The following is a 16,113-nucleotide window of genomic DNA, read 5'->3' as shown; positions in this document are numbered from 1 at the left end:
CAAAACCTAGTATTAAAAGTTTAAGGGTCAAGAGCCCAACTAATGCAAACATTGACCACTATAATGGTTGCTTAAAAATTTTGGTTTTCTCCTTTGGTGATTCTGCTTGTTAACATCAGGTGTCTTCAATAATGATCAATCATCACTTGGTTAATCACCTAATTATATCATTACCTTCAACACTGCTTCAGTGTTTATATGTGTCCACACTCAGAGTGTTAAATTAACACTGGGGATTTTGCTGTGTATGTTTGGAGAAGGTTCTTATAACATAAATTTGTTATCTGGGTGTGCACTCATACTGTGAGCTCATCATGTGACACCACTGTGATAGTGTTGAGAAACAGGAAGTAGAATGTCCCCTGGTGACCGATATTTGCAGTGCCTCCTCTCAACCTGCACAACATTTTGAATTCACAATGAGCTCACATATTACTCACACTCTTGAGTATCACACAATGAGAATGATGTGATGTCACTGTGAACATCGCATGATCTCACGTGTTGACTGGGCTGTTAACACTATTAATATTTGAACTGAATTGATGGAAAAAATGGACTATTTAAAGCAGAGGTTCTCAAAGTAGTCATTTTAGCTCTAGATTTTGCGATGTGAAAAATGCAGAGGGAATCGCAGAATCCAGTCATAAAAATGGAGAATTTGGCAAATCTTGGTTGAATAAATCAAAAGTAGCATTGCGCACTAAATGAAAACTCTATATGGACTAGTGTATGTGAATATTAAAGCACAGAAGACCACTATTTAGGTCTGTTTTTTTGCATCTCTGAGGCCATGTGTCTGTCATTTTGTTTATTTGAATCTCGTTCATTCTACATGTTTGTAGAAATCAAAATCAGCTTTTCACATCAGAGCTGAGTTTCAATGTAATGTAATGATAATGTACTCACCCCCTTGTCATCCCAGATGTTCATGTCTTTATTTCTTCAGTCGTGAAGAAATTATGTTTTTTGAAGAAAACATTTCAGCATTTTTCTCCATATAATGGACTGATATGGTGATATGGTTTGAACTTCCAAAATGCAGTTTAAATGCGGCTTCAAACAATCCCAAATGTGGTTGTGAACGATCCCAGCCAAGGAAAAAGTGTCTTATCTAGCGAAACGATCTGTTATTTTCATAAAAATAATACCATTTAAATACTTTTTAGTCTCAAACGCTCGTCTTGTCTTGCTCTCCCTGAACTCTGTGTATTCTGGTTCAAGACAGTTAGGGTATGTCGAAAAACTCCAATCGTATTTTCTCCCTCAACTTCAAAAATCATTTCAAAATCATCCTACATCACTGCAGAAGTTCCGACCCAGACTTTGCAAAGTGAACATGCAAAGAAGATCAAACACCCTTAACAAAAAAGGTAAAACAGTGATACAGGACGATTTTGAAGTTGAGGGAGAACATGAGATGAGAGTTTTTCGACATACTCTAACTGTCATGAACCGGAACAAAAAACAGAGTTCAGGGAGAGTAAGACAAGATGAGCGTTTGACATTAAAAAGTATATAAATTATATTATTTTAGGAAAACAACCAATCGTTTCGCTATATAATGTATGAATCACTGAATCACTTACACACAGATACTCAAAGGTCTTCATAACAACCAGTCAAAATAAAAGTCTGGTTTAACTTAAGAAATTTTGACAAATAATTACTATTGTACAGTAGAATGTACTTCTCAAAGTAATAATACTAATAACAATAACAATATTACAATCATTAAAACTTTATTTTTAAAGGAATAATGTCTATTTTTACTTCCATACCAAAACATGGCCCATCTTAGCTGATTTCACCCTATAATTTTGAATTCAAGTAGTGCAGTAAATGAGGGCAGAATGTTTGTGTTTGGCTGCTGGGAACCTACAGTTGGAAATTCACTTTCAATACCAATCTGTTCTAGGCGACCATCATGGTGTTTCAGGCCGTGGCAGAGTATCGAACACAGGTGAAGGACAGACAAAACTTCAATCTAGTTGTTGAGCTGTCCATAGCAGGAAGACGCAGACCTGAGAGATGGACTTTCAAAAGAGACAATATGCATCTTACATGGTCAGACAGGGTGGGGAATAGATCATCTACTAGATTCAAATTGTTTGCTGTTCATATCAGTTCACATTTTGTTATATCAATAAATTAAGAATAATGGGAGATTGTTGTTCATCATTCATAATTTTTATTGTCTACATCAGTAGTGTTTGACCAATAAAATCTTCAGTTATCTCTGATGACTTGAGTACGTCTGCATTTACTCAACAGGTGGACATAAACAAGGAGTTCAATGTAACTGCTAGAGGAACTGGAACAGCCACTCTCTCAGTGAGTGTTCATGAGCGTTTATACAGTCAACAGCAAGATTAAGGCATTTGAACATTTAATCTGAGATGTTCTGCTGTTTTCAGGTTCTGACGCTGTACTACGCCAGACCTGCTGAGAAGAAGTCTGACTGTACATTCTTTGATCTGACTGTTAAAATGGAGAAAGACCCTAAAAGTTAGTAACACCTAAAGTACCTCTTTATGCACTTAATATTCTTTCTCTATTTTAACAGTTTTCCCCCCCCCCATTTAGCAAAACAAGGAGCCATTGAAACTTACCAGCTGACTATGAATTTCTTGTATGTGAACCAATATCTTAACAACTTTTTTTAATATTTTTGTGTCAAGAACCTGTTTATATTTGTAATTTGTTGGCATGTGCTTATTCAGGCTGTTTTCACACTTGTTTTTATGAATTGGTCTGAGCCCAAGTTTGATCCCGCCTCACTTTTCCCACACTGATGGTATATTTGCCTCATTCAGTGAGTACTAGAGACAGCTGGTTACTATTGTGACTAGATAATGACTTCTGTGGAGACTCCAGTTTCACTTCGTTCTGACACGGATGCAACTCGCTTTACAAAGGCAATTTGTTTAGTGACAAGCAGCTCTATGTTACTACAATATAATAATTCTGAGGTCAAACATACTTGGATTCACACCAAATGCTCTAAAACGTCTGAAAGCAGCTTTAAACACATAGAACCTACAAGATCTGTTAATAAAATCTGCTCTTGATCTCCATCCTTTCAGCTACAAAAGTGATAAAAGCGATGCCACCATGACTGTTCTGGATATTGGCATACCAACTGGATTTACTGTGGATGGCAAAGATCTGGAAGTGGTATTGTGATGATAAACTAATGCAGTGATGCCTTGCATCCTGTATGCGATGAGTAAATTACACTCAAAAAAATATTTCAGCCCTTAACGTAATTCAATTACGTACATCTTTTCCATGCATTTAGATTACATAGTTTTAACTTAAACAAATCAATTAAACTTAATGTGATTCAAATGCATCAGTCTTACGTAAATGAAACAGGTAAAGTTGACGTAATATTTCCCAGTGTTAAACAAACCCTGCTCAGTGTTCATGTGTTTCCACACTACAGAGTGTTCAAGTAGCATTGACACAGTGTTGGAGTTAAGGAGATCATTATGTCATGATTGACCAATAATGATCAACACCTGCTGTTTACAAGCAGAATCACAGAAGGAAAGAGAAACACAAGAATCAGCCACAGCCAAAGATAAAATGAACTTAAATAAATGAAGACATTAAATCTCTGATTAAACAACTCCACAAACATTACAGTTTGATTTGATTTCTGTCATATATCTACAAATATTATTTGAGAATATCTAAACAGAGGTTTAGATGTTTTATTTATTTATTTTTTTTTAAGTTTCAGTTGACCTCACCATCATGGCGATCAGGGTTTACTTTAGTTGGACTCTTGACTTTTGTTTTTTGTTTTTTTGGCTGCTGTAATTGTGTGTGTAAAGCACATCTATTACAGCAAAATAAAAAAGTCAAAAAAAAAAAAAAAAAAAATCTGATTTGGTGTTTTTGGTAAATTTTTTTTGGTTGTGAAATCATTATCATCCAGTGGCCTGATGCACTGGTCTCATGCGGTTAGTCTATTATTTTCATAATGTTTACAACAGGTGTATGAACTATTATGGATTATCTATTATAGTTTATCTTATACATTCAACTTTGAAATCTACGGTATCCTTTTGACACACACAGACATCAAGAATCAGCATTTGAATCTCAACAATGGTGACATTCAACAGCTGCATGCTGGGTAACAGCAGATTATAAAACTCACCAATGACTCCCAGCATGCAGCTGTTGAATGTCACCATTGTTGAGATTAATATGCTAATTCTTGATGTCTGTGTGTGTTTAAGTAACACTGGAGTTCTTGAAGTAATAATAGTAACAGTTCATGCGACTGCTGTAGATATCATGAAACCAAAAGGTAAACCACAGAACGACATCAGCAAATCAGGCCACTGGATGATGATTTATTAAATGTTCTTGGTTAATTATTATTGAAGGTGTACATCAGGGTTCCTCAAATCTTACCCTGGAGGTCCAATGCGCTGCAGAGTTTAGCTCCAACCCTGATCAAACTCCCCCTACCTGTGATTTTCTAATGATCCTGAACAGAGGTGTATAGTCCAGGGGTCAGAAAGTAAAAGTCCTGCCATATATTTGTTCCACCCATGAACTGATGAAATGATTTCACCAGAGGTGGAACCAAGTCCTTCAGTTTAAGTCACAAGCAAGTCTCAAGTCAAATACCAAGTCCTCGAAGAGTTAAAGGTAATGAGATAATTAAGTGACTAATTAAATGATGATTGTGCATTAGTGATGAACACCTGCTGTTATTGAGAATTACAGAGGATCAGATGTTGATGTTTTATTGGTTAAGATGATGCTACCATCATGGAGATCAGTGTTTGCCTTAGTTGGGCTCCTGACCCTTTTTTTTATAATTCAAAGTTTTTTGCTTTTAAACAATTGCAATGTTGTTTCATGGCAAGTGTTTATACATTGCTGAATCAAAAGCTTGTGATAACAAATTAGGTAACATGTTTTTTGCATGTAATAGTTTTTGGTTTTTAGACCAACATTGAACTTTCACAGAACCAAAGAAAAGTGATTTTTAACAAATGCCACTATAATGCTAAAATATTGGGGAGAAAACTTGCAGCAGCTCAAGCTTTTAGACATGAACACTTATCCTATGATCCTCAACAGTGGTGACAATAATTCTTCGTACTGCAGTGCATGATGGCCATTTTTACAATGGTGTTACCCAGCATGCATTGCAGCATTACAGATTTTGTTGATTCTCACCATTGTTGAGATTCATATGCTGGTTCTTGATGTCTGCGTGTGTCTAAATATAACAAGAGCTAAAATACCTTGTGCCTTACATACAGCAGAATTTATATTAAATTTTAACTACTTTAATACTGAGCTTCACAGGACTGATTGTTCAAAATCTACACAACCTTACATTATGATCACTCATATGACTTAAAAGCAAAACATGATGACTAATCTACTACCAAAAGCTTCTGATTCAGCAATGTGCAAACACTTGCTGTGAAACAATAGTGCAATTGCTTAGAAGCAAATTACTTTGCATTATCAAAAAGGGTCAAGAGCCCAACTAAAGCAAGCACTGATCTCCATGATGGTAGCATCATTTAACCAATAAAACATCAACATCTGATCCTCTGTAATTCTCAATAACAGCAGGTGTTCATCACTAATGCACAATCATCATTTAATTAGTCACTTAATTATCTCATTACCTTTAACTCTTCGAGGACTTGGTATTTGACTTGAGACTTGCTTGTGACTTAAACTGAAGGACTTGGTTCCACCTCTGGTGAAATCATTTCATCAGTTCATGGGTGGAACAAATATATGGCAGGACTTCTACTTTCTGACCCCTGGACTATACACCTCTGATCCTGAAGACACTGATTAGCATGTTCAGGTGTGTTTGATTGGGGTTAGAGCTAAACTCTGCAGGAAAGTGGATCTCGTGGTCCAGATTAGGGGATCCCTGGTGTACATCAATAATAATTAACCAAGAACATTTAATAAAACTCTTTTTTCTTGTTGTTTGTTGCTATAACAAATGTGCTCTATAAACACACATACAGCAACCAAAGAGGAAAAAAAAATAAAAAATTAAACTAAGAAAGTCAAGGGTCCAGAGCCCAACTAAAGTAAACCTTGTTCACCATGATGGTGAGGTCAAATGAAAAGTTTTTTTAATAAAACATCTAAACCTCTGTTTAGATGTTCTCAAATAATATTAGTGGATATATTACAGAAATCAAGTCAATCTGTAATGTTGTTTGTGAAGTTGTTTAATCCGAGATTTGATGTCTTTATTTATTTAAGTTCATTTTATCTTTGGCTGTGGCTGATTCTTGTGTTTCTCTTTCCTTCAGTGATTCTGCTTGTAAACAGCAGGTGTTCATCATTATTGGTCAATCATGACATAATGATCTCCTTAACTCCAACACTGTGTCAATGCTACTTGAACACTCTGTAGTGTGGAAACACATGAACACTGAGCAGGGTTTGTTTAACACTGGGAAATATTACATAACTTTACCTGTTTCATTCACGTAAGACTGATGCATTTGAATCACATTAAGTTTACTTGATTTGTTTAAATTAAAACTATGTAATCTAAATGCATGGAAAAGATGTACGTAATTGAATTACGTTAAGGGCTGAAATATTTTTTTGAGTGTATGCCATTTTAAAAGCTTTATAAGCACTGTGCATCAGATAGGAAAATCTAACATATCTGCAGAAAGGCCATAAAACAAATTAATAATATTATGTATTTAGGACTTTTTTCCATGTTCTTTGTGTTCAGTTGTCCATAGAGAAGGAAAGATGCAGTCAGAAATTTGAGATGGATAAAGTGATGCTTTACTTAAATACGGTATGTTAGCATATTGATGTCATACTCTCTCTCTCTCTCTCTCTCTCTTTTGATACATTATTTTAAAGAAATATGTAGTTTGATTAAGGGAGATGTCCACTTCCAGACCAAAAATTTACAGATCATGTACTCACCGCCTTGTCATCCAAGATGTTCATGTCTTTCTTTCTTCAGTCGTAAAGAAAATGTTTTTTGAGGAAAACATTTCAGAATTTTTCTCCATATAATGGACTGCTATGGTGCCCCGAGTTTGAACTTCCAAAATGCAGTTTAAATGCAGCTTAAAACGATCCCAAATGCAGTTGTAAATGATCCCAGTCGAGGAAGAATGGTCTTATTTAACAAAACGGTCAGTTATTTTCATAAAAATAATACAGTTTATATACTTTTTAATGTCAAATGCTCATTTTGTCTTCCTCTTCCTGACTTGTGTTTTTATCCAGTTTATGACAGTTAGGGTATGTCGAAAAACTCTCCCTCAACTTCAAAATCATTCTATATCACTCTTTCATCTTTTTTGTTAAGGGTGTTTGATCTTCTTTGCATGTTCACTTTGCAAAGACTGGGTTGGAACTTCTGCAGCAAAGTAGGATGATTTTGAAATCTATTTTTGAAGTTAAAGGGAGAAAATATGATTGGAGTTTTTCGACATACCCTAACTGTCTTGAGCCAGAATATACAGAGTTCAGGGAAGAAAGAGATTAAAAAAGTACTTAAATTGTATTGTTTTAATGAAAATAACCAGTTGTTTTGCTAGATAAGACCCTTCTTCATTTAGGAGAATGCATTTGGGATCGTTTGAAGCCGCATTTAAACTGCATTTTGGAAGTTCAAAATCGGGGCACCATATCAGTCCATTATATGAAGAAACATGCTGAAATATAGAGGGCTGATAACGCTGCTGAAAAAACAAAACAAACAGACAAAAAAACAGCTAAAACCAGTCTAAGCTGGTCCTCCAGCCTGGTCTTAGCTGGTCATAGCTGTCAGCAGGCTGGTTTTAGAGGGGTTTTGGCCACTTACTTATCTGGTCAGGTTGGTCTTAGCAGATCAGGTTGGAAGACCAAATGGAACGACCAGCTAAAACCAGCTCGACCAGCCTAGCCAGGCTTGGAGACCAGCTAAAACCATTTAAGGCTGGTTTTGCAAGGAGAGCACTGCAGTTTGTAAACCAACGTATTGCTCCATCCTTTAATCATGACACTAATTCAATTTCACAACGCAGAGCACAGCATCTTGTCAACATGTTTTCCACACTAACAAGCTACAGCGTTTCAAGTTTTCGCAGGATGGCCACGCAGAACGTAGAAGGGCATTAGCAAATGTGGTAAACCCAGTCAACAATTTGATCTCACACTGATCTCACCATGTGGTCACAATGTGACGTAACAGTGAGCTAAAAGTGTAACCTCACAGCGTCCTCAATGTGTGCTCACACTATGATCACAATGTGAAGTCAAAGTGCACTCACTGCACGGAGACTAGGTACCCAGCATGCATTGCTGCAGGAAGCTTTTGATTGTCACCATTGTTGAGATTCATACACTGATTCTTGATGTTTCTCTGTTTTTACATGACACAGCAGTTTAAAATGTTTGACTTATACTTTCAAATTTCAAGATAAGTTATTATACTGTATAAACAAAGAGCTATTGTAATTGACTGCATACTGAATCTTGGTGATGATTGTGTTGTTATCATTAATAATCCCTTCTTGATATTCCTTGCCATAACGAATGTGGTTTACAAACACAGTTACACATCAGTTGTACACAGCAAAATCCCCAGTGTTAATTTAACACTCTGAGTGTGGACACATATAAACACTGAAGCGGTGTTGAAGTTAATGAGATAATTAGGTGATTAACAAAGTGATGATTGATCATTATTGAAGACACCTGATGTTAATAAGCAGAATCACCAAAGGAGAAAAACAAAATTTTTAAGCAACCATTATAGTGGTCAGTGTTTGCATTAGTTGGGCTCTTGACCCTTAAATCATCAATGTTAGGTCTTGTTTGGCTGCAATTACTGAGTTATAACAGCCAGACAAGCAAAGAGCAAAAGTCAATAAGATGGCATTAACTGTGCTGGACTTAATCATCATATAGTGACTTGAGTATTTGACATAGAATTTCCTTACAGATTACAAAAAAAAAAAAACTGTTAACAAAAGATTTCAGTTTTGCCATAATCAGACAGATGATGAAAAAAAGTTGGTCTTAATTTAGACACACAGACATGAAGAATCAGTGTGAGAATCACAACAACGGTGACCATCAAAAAGCGTGTTGTAGCCAATCAGAACTCATCCATGACTCCCATCATGCATTGCGGCATGAATAAATTATGAGAGTTCAGAGTTGATCTGTTTATCTGAATATGTTTGTCACCATTGTTGAGATTCATGGGCTGGTTCTTGATGTCTATGTGTGCCTAAGTGAAATACTTCTTTTTTTTGAACAGGTTGTAAAAAAAAACCTTCCAAGATGTATCGGAAGTGCTGGATTGTCAAGGCAATTACAATAAGCAAAAAAAAAAAACTAACTTAGAGGTTATATTCTAGGTGATTTACGTCAAACAATGAATATGTTAAAACATAATCAGCTGGTGACTTGAGCTTGTGGCTTGTCTGGCTGTTTCAACTCAAATACAGCAGCCAAACAAAATCTAGTATTAAAGATTTAAGGGTCAAGAGCCCAACTAATGCAAACACTGACCACTATAATGGTTGCTTAAAAATTCTGGTTTTCTCCTTTGGTGATTCTGCTTGTTAACATCAGGTGTCTTCAATAATGATCAATCATCACTTCGTTAATCACCTAATTATATCATTACCTTCAACACTGCTTCAGTGTTTATATGTGTCCACACTCAGAGTGTTAAATTAACACTGGGGATTTTGCTGTGTATGTTTGGAGAAGGTTCTTATAACATAAATTTGTTATCTGGGTGTGCACTCATACTGTGAGCTCATCATGTGACACCACTGTGATAGTGTTGAGAAACAGGAAGTAGAATGTCCCCTGGTGACCGATATTTGCAGTGCCTCCTCTCAACCTGCACAACATTTTGAATTCACAATGAGCTCACATATTACTCACACTCTTGAGTATCACACAATGAGAATGATGTGATGTCACTGTGAACATCGCATGATCTCACGTGTTGACTGGGTTAGTAGTTTTTGCATCAACACCCAGTCGAATTACATATGCAAAATACCATGCTCACAGACAAAGAGTCGTAAACTTTCCCTCCTGAGGTGAAAGTTTCCATTACTTTCAGCTTTACAACTTTGCAGATTGCGCAGCCTACAGAGAGCTAAATGGCAAACAGTAATTTTCGCCTCCCTGGTTCTTCCTTTGCTTCCTCTTTTTGTCTTCTTCATCTGCAACATCTTCCGATTGCTGCCCACTGTGGAGAAACAAACGGGAAGCCTGAGATTGCTTTGATTAGGTTTCCTTTGTATGGAAAAGAACAGCATTAACATACAGAGCTGTGGCTTTCTGTTCCACAAAAGAAAGAAAGTTATACCAGTTTGAACAGTTGAGGATGACTTAACCCTGGAATTCATCTTCATGACTCGCCTCAGTCAGTCAGTGGTTCTTGGAGAACCTACACTCAAAAAAATATTTCAGCCCTTAACGTAATTCAATTACGTACATCTTTTCCATGCATTTAGATTACATAGTTTTAATTTAAACAAATCAAGTAAACTTAATGTGATTCAAATGCATCAGTCTTACGTAAATGAAACAGGTAAAGTTGATGTAATATTTCCCAGTGTTAAACAAACCCTGCTCAGTGTTCATGTGTTTCCAAACTACAGAGTGTTCAAGTAGCATTGACACAGTGTTGGAGTTAAGGAGATCATTATGTCATGATTGACCAATAATGATCAACACCTGCTGTTTACAAGCAGAATCACAGAAGGAAAGAGAATCACAAGAATCAGCCACAGCCAAAGATAAAATGAACTTAAATAAATGAAGACATTAAATCTCTGATTAAACAACTCGTCAAACAACATTACAGTTTGCCTTGATTTCTGTCATATTTTTAAGTTTCAATTGACCTCAGCATCATGGCAATCAGGGTTTACTTTAGACTTTGGACTTTTTTTTTTTTTTTTGGGCTGCTGTAGTTATGTGTATGAAGCACATCTATTACAGCAAAATAAAAAAAGCTAAAAAGAAATCTAATTAGGTGTTTTTGGTTAATTTTCATTGGTGGTAAAATCATTACCATCCAGTAGCCTGATGCACTGATCTCATGCAGTGGTTAGTCTATTACTTTCATAATGTTTACAACAGGCATATGAACTATTATGGATGTTTATCTTATATACTAAACTTTGAAATCTACAGCATCACTTTGACACACACAGACATCAAGAATCAGCATTTGAATCTCAACAATGGTGACATTCAACAGCTGCATGCTGGGTAGCAGCAGATTATAAAACTCACCCATGACTCCCAGCATGCAGCTGTTGAATGTCACCATTGTTGAGATTCATATGCTGGTTCTTGATGTCTGTGTGTGTCTAAGTAACACCGGAGATCTTAAAATAGTAATAGTTTATACAACTACTGTAAATATCATTAAACGAACAGGTAAACCACTGAACGATGATTACAACATCAATAAAAATTAGCCAAGAACATTTAATAAGGCCCCTTTTTTTTTTTTTTTTTTTTTTTTTTTTTTTTTTTTTTTTTTTTTTTTTTTGTGTTATAACAAATGTGCTCTACAAACACAATTATAGCAACCAAAGAACAAAAAAACTATATTAAGATATCCAAGGGTCAAGAGCCCAACTAAAGTAAACCCTGTTCGCCATGATGGTGAGGTCAAATGAAACATTTTTCAACATTTTTTTAAATAAAACATCTTAACCTCTGTTTAGACGTTCTCAAATAATATTTGTGGATATACGACAGAAATCAAGTCAAACTGTAATGTTGTTTGTGGAGTTGTTTAATCAGAGATTTGATGTCTTCATTTATTTAAGTTCATTTTATCTTTGGCTGTGACTGATTCTTGTGTTTCTCTTTCCTTCTGTGATTCTGCTTGTAAACAGCAGGTGTTGATCATTATTGGTCAATCATGACATAATGATCTCCTTAACTCCAATACTGTGTCAATGCTACTTGAACACTCTGTAGTGTGGAAACACATGAACACTGAGCAGGGTTTGTTTAACACTGGGAAATATTACATCAACTTTACCTGTTTCATTTACGTAAGACTGATGCATTTGAATCACATTAAGTTTAATTGATTTGTTTAAATTAAAACTATGTAATCTAAATGGATGGAACTTTTGTATGTAATTAAATTAAGTTAAGGGCTGAAATATTTTTTTGAGTGTATATTATCACCAAATATTAGATTCATTCTTTTTGTCGACTTGTTTTCATTCATTTAGGACTGGGTTTGTGTTTCTATTTGCATCTGATTAATCGTAGGCCTCATTTATCTGAGAGTAGGAACCTCGTTTGGAGTCATTTTTGACCGGGAACACCACAAGTGTGACTGTGTGCAATTTTGTACAGTTTTGCCTACTTTCATATAAATAAGGCCTAAAAAAAAACAAACAAAAAAAACAAATCAGAGAAGTACTTATACCCTTTGTGAACAAAGTCAGTAAGTTTGAGTCCAGTGTGATAACATTAACTAGAATTTTCAGGAAAAAGAACACCTTTTCCAGGTCAATTTGACCCGAACACAACCAGAGGGTTAATGCTCATTTTTAGATGAACTATTACTTTAATGTGAAACAGAATGGTATGCAACAAATATTTGTGTTAGTAATTAGTACTAAGTTTCTCTGTCATTAGGTTTCTCGAAAACAGAAAGAAGTAATCTCATTCAAAATGCACAAGCTCTTTAATGTGGGTCTGCTCCAACCTGCTGCAGTCACAATATATGAATATTACTCAACAGGTGAGCTGCACACACCCTTAGAATGAATTGCTTAGTGACAGTGGTTTTCAAATGAGAATAATATTGTATGCTTAAGTAATGCAAGGAATAAATCAATACAAGTCGCTCTGCCATAGCAGATTTGTACGAATACCAGAGTAGTACACTGACAGAGCAGCATTATTTTGAAGTGCAAAACTGTGAAAAGGTCTAGTTGTTTAATCACATGCTTAGGTTTAGGTTCGGAGGTATGCATGACATTGTAGTTGTAAATAAAACCAAGATTTAATATTTATACTTTTAGACACATTTAGTTCAGTGTTTTTACTTGATTTTTTTTTTTTTTTTGAGCTCTTTCACCACGTATGCCCTCATTCAGCATTCCCTACATTAGTCCACTGATATAGTGCAGTTGAAGAGCTGAATGAAAACGAGTGAGTGAAGTCGGATACTGAGAGTGCCGGAAAGGCTGCCGCTTTTGCAGATTGTGCTTGCTGTTTTACAATCATTCAAAACTTTGCAAACTGGCAGCTCCAGTAGCAAATAGCAAATAGTGGCCTATTTAAGGGTATGGGGTAGATCTCAGTGTCTGTTACGTATGTAATGTAATTGTTTAATGGTGATTTATACCAAGATGGATTTATAAGAAGACATTTTGTGTTTTCTTTTGTTTTTAGTCTGCAGTACATCTTGGGAGAGCAGACCTGGGTTGAATACTGGCCCACACGAGAGGAAAGCCAAACTCCAGAACACAGGGAGCGATACGTGGGCATCTCTGAGCTCCAGGATGCAAAACGTAATTTATATATGTTCAAAATGTTTTTTGTTTTTTTTTCCTTAATTGAATTAACATAATTTTAATAATAAGGAGACAAAGGATCAGTGTGCAGAGTGTGCTTTTTGAAATAATGTGAAATAGCATTGAACTTATTTTCAGTTGACTCAGTCAGGGAACTTTTGATTGTGTGTACAAACTTCAGAAAATGTCTCGACACAGGATGCTGCAGTAAACAGGAGAAAGACGGGATCAGAAATTTGAAGCGTTTGGAAAAAGCCTGTAAAGATGACAAGGGTTACGGTAAAAACTTTCATCTCTGTTAAATTCTCAGCACTTTTACAAATGAAAGAAATGTACCATTTAAATACAGTCATCCAGGAACATATAACATGTATGACAGCTTACAAAGTCACAGTGGTGGGGACGGTTCTGGACAAAACCACAGACATCTATAGCTTACAGGTGGAGCAGGTCCTGAGAAATGGTACAGTTCATTATTCTCCTGTAAAAGTCTTTGGAAATACATTTTTAGAGTGGGGTTTCTCAAATGACAGATTGTGGGGGAATTTTAGGGGGTTCTTGAGTTGATTAATATTTAAACCATAACATGTAAAATTAAATAAATCCTATGAAATTGAATAATGAAGTTCAAAATCCTGCTACACCACAGAGCACCAATCATATATTTTTTTCAATTACATTGCATTATATTTGTCCTAAATTATTGTTAATGTACATACTGACTTTATCGTAGACTGGATGATTGTTTTGCCATTTTTTAAGTAAATTATTGGACTTTCTGTGAAAGTAAAATTAGAGCTTTTAAAATAAAGATTGCCCTTTCTCTTTCCATTTGTGTTGTTTTTTCAAGCATCAAACTTCAAATTTATTTCTTCAAGTGAACATTTGCCTGTTTGCCATTTGTGATTAGATGAACTGTCTTAGACCGCTGCCTTGAGCTGAACGTGACACATCTGTTTTGCAACCTCTGTTAGTGCGATTAGAAAATCAAATTTAGTCAGATGTTTTCAGCATCTCTGAGTGGCTCCACATGAACTCCATTTCTGCTTGTTACCCACATAATGTGCAGTTTGGGAATGCAGTATTTTCACTTTCACATAACTGTTTTATTTGCATAAAAATTCATGTTCTTTTTGTCTGAATGTATTAGCAGCAGAACCGAAGTGTTTGGCTGACAAAAAAGTTTGGGTTCCACTGTTGTAAAGCACTACTATTCTGTACTATCCTGTAGGTACTGATAATGATGTTGAGGGGCAGTTGAAGATTTTTCAGGCTCATCCCAGATGTAGAGAATCTTTGGCATTACAAGAACACAAGTCGTACCTCATCATGGGTCCATCCACTGACCTGGAGTTTCGTGGTGGACGGTAGGTGCCAGTGTTTTTGCAGGAAAAGATCAATGACAAACTCACTCATAGTGTGTCTGAAAACTAACAACAACAACAACAACAAGTCAAAGCATTATTTGAGATTATGAGATCATTTTTGAAATCTTTGTTGCTGTTGGTAAAAAGGCTATTCTTCTGCCTGTCAGTTCTTGTTTTAATCAGTTTATTTATTTATTTAAAATATCAATAGACTTAATCTGCTTCATGCCTGTTGTTTTTAGTCTGCAGTATGTTTTTGGAGTGCAGACCTGGGTTGAATACTGGCCCACAAAAGAGGAAAGCCAAACTCCAGAACACATGGAGCGATACGTCGGAATCAGCAAACTCGCTGATACACTTGCTCAACAAGGATGTGTTAATTAATTTTTTTTTCTTTAACAAAATAATTTTTAAAAGATGTTATGTTGGCCAAAACTTGTAATCTTTATAATAAAGTTGAACTGAATATAATTGGAAATAAAGAATGTAACTAAATAAAGCCATAGACAGTGTCTTTAAAACTGATTTATTTTCTAAATTACATAACCCGTTGTGATGTAAGGACATTTTTGATTAGAAAGATATTCATGTTGTGAATCTAAAAGACATCTGTGTAAAAAAAAAAAGGCTAAAGTGTATTTCAGAATCTTCTATTTTGTTCATTCCACCCGTGATTCTAAAACACATCCTCCATTCATAATGGAAATTGCAGATATTGTAGTCCTACCTCATTTGAAGTTCATTCTGTGGCTTCCTATACTTACACATACACATTTTCAGCACAGCCTCCACATGTGAATATCTTGAATAACATCAGGATGAGTTCACTCTTTTATCAGTCGCTGTATTTCTGAGATTAGTCTGCAGGTGATGTTAACACCTAAATAGAATCAAAATTTCCTGTGGAAAATCTTATGTGACCAAATAATGACTTTTAGGTTTGAGCCACCCCAGAGACGTCCATATGTGCAGTAAGGTCCCATGGGGTTAGACTATATGTGTAAATTCCACTGAGAACCCTGAACAAAATCATCACTTCCTGGAAAGTAGGAGAAGCCTATAAAATGCACACCTCAAGCGAGTGTAAAAACTTTTTTTGCAAAAAAAATATATATATATATATTAAAATATATATATTAAATTAGGCGTTTCCTTCACTCGTTTCTGATACTTCAAAATGCACATAA

At 35.6% G+C, this 16,113-nt stretch overlaps 1 protein-coding gene and 1 long non-coding RNA gene across 2 annotated transcripts; both read left to right on the top strand.

Annotated features, from left to right (window-relative positions):
- Positions 1–2,262: 2,262 nt before the first annotated feature.
- LOC127172297 (uncharacterized) lies at positions 2,263–2,508 on the top strand. Its single transcript, XR_007828616.1, has 2 exons — positions 2,263–2,334; positions 2,418–2,508. It is a non-coding gene; the product is annotated as an uncharacterized LOC127172297 (long non-coding RNA).
- A 10,864-nt stretch (positions 2,509–13,372) lies between these two features.
- On the top strand, positions 13,373–15,399 carry LOC127172281 (complement C3-like; the record flags this gene model as incomplete). Its single annotated transcript, XM_051121529.1, has 5 exons — positions 13,373–13,556; positions 13,758–13,838; positions 13,939–14,022; positions 14,791–14,926; positions 15,169–15,399. Coding segments are annotated over 5 exons (627 nt in total), but the record flags the coding sequence as incomplete, so codon positions are not given.
- Between the last annotated feature and the right edge of the window lie 714 nt (positions 15,400–16,113).

The sequence above is a fragment of the Labeo rohita genome, chromosome 1, assembly GCF_022985175.1.
Source record: "Labeo rohita strain BAU-BD-2019 chromosome 1, IGBB_LRoh.1.0, whole genome shotgun sequence".
Classification (NCBI taxonomy): Eukaryota; Metazoa; Chordata; class Actinopteri; order Cypriniformes; family Cyprinidae; genus Labeo; species Labeo rohita.
Note: the sequence above shows the minus strand (reverse complement) of the source record. Positions and strands in the feature narration are given on the sequence as shown.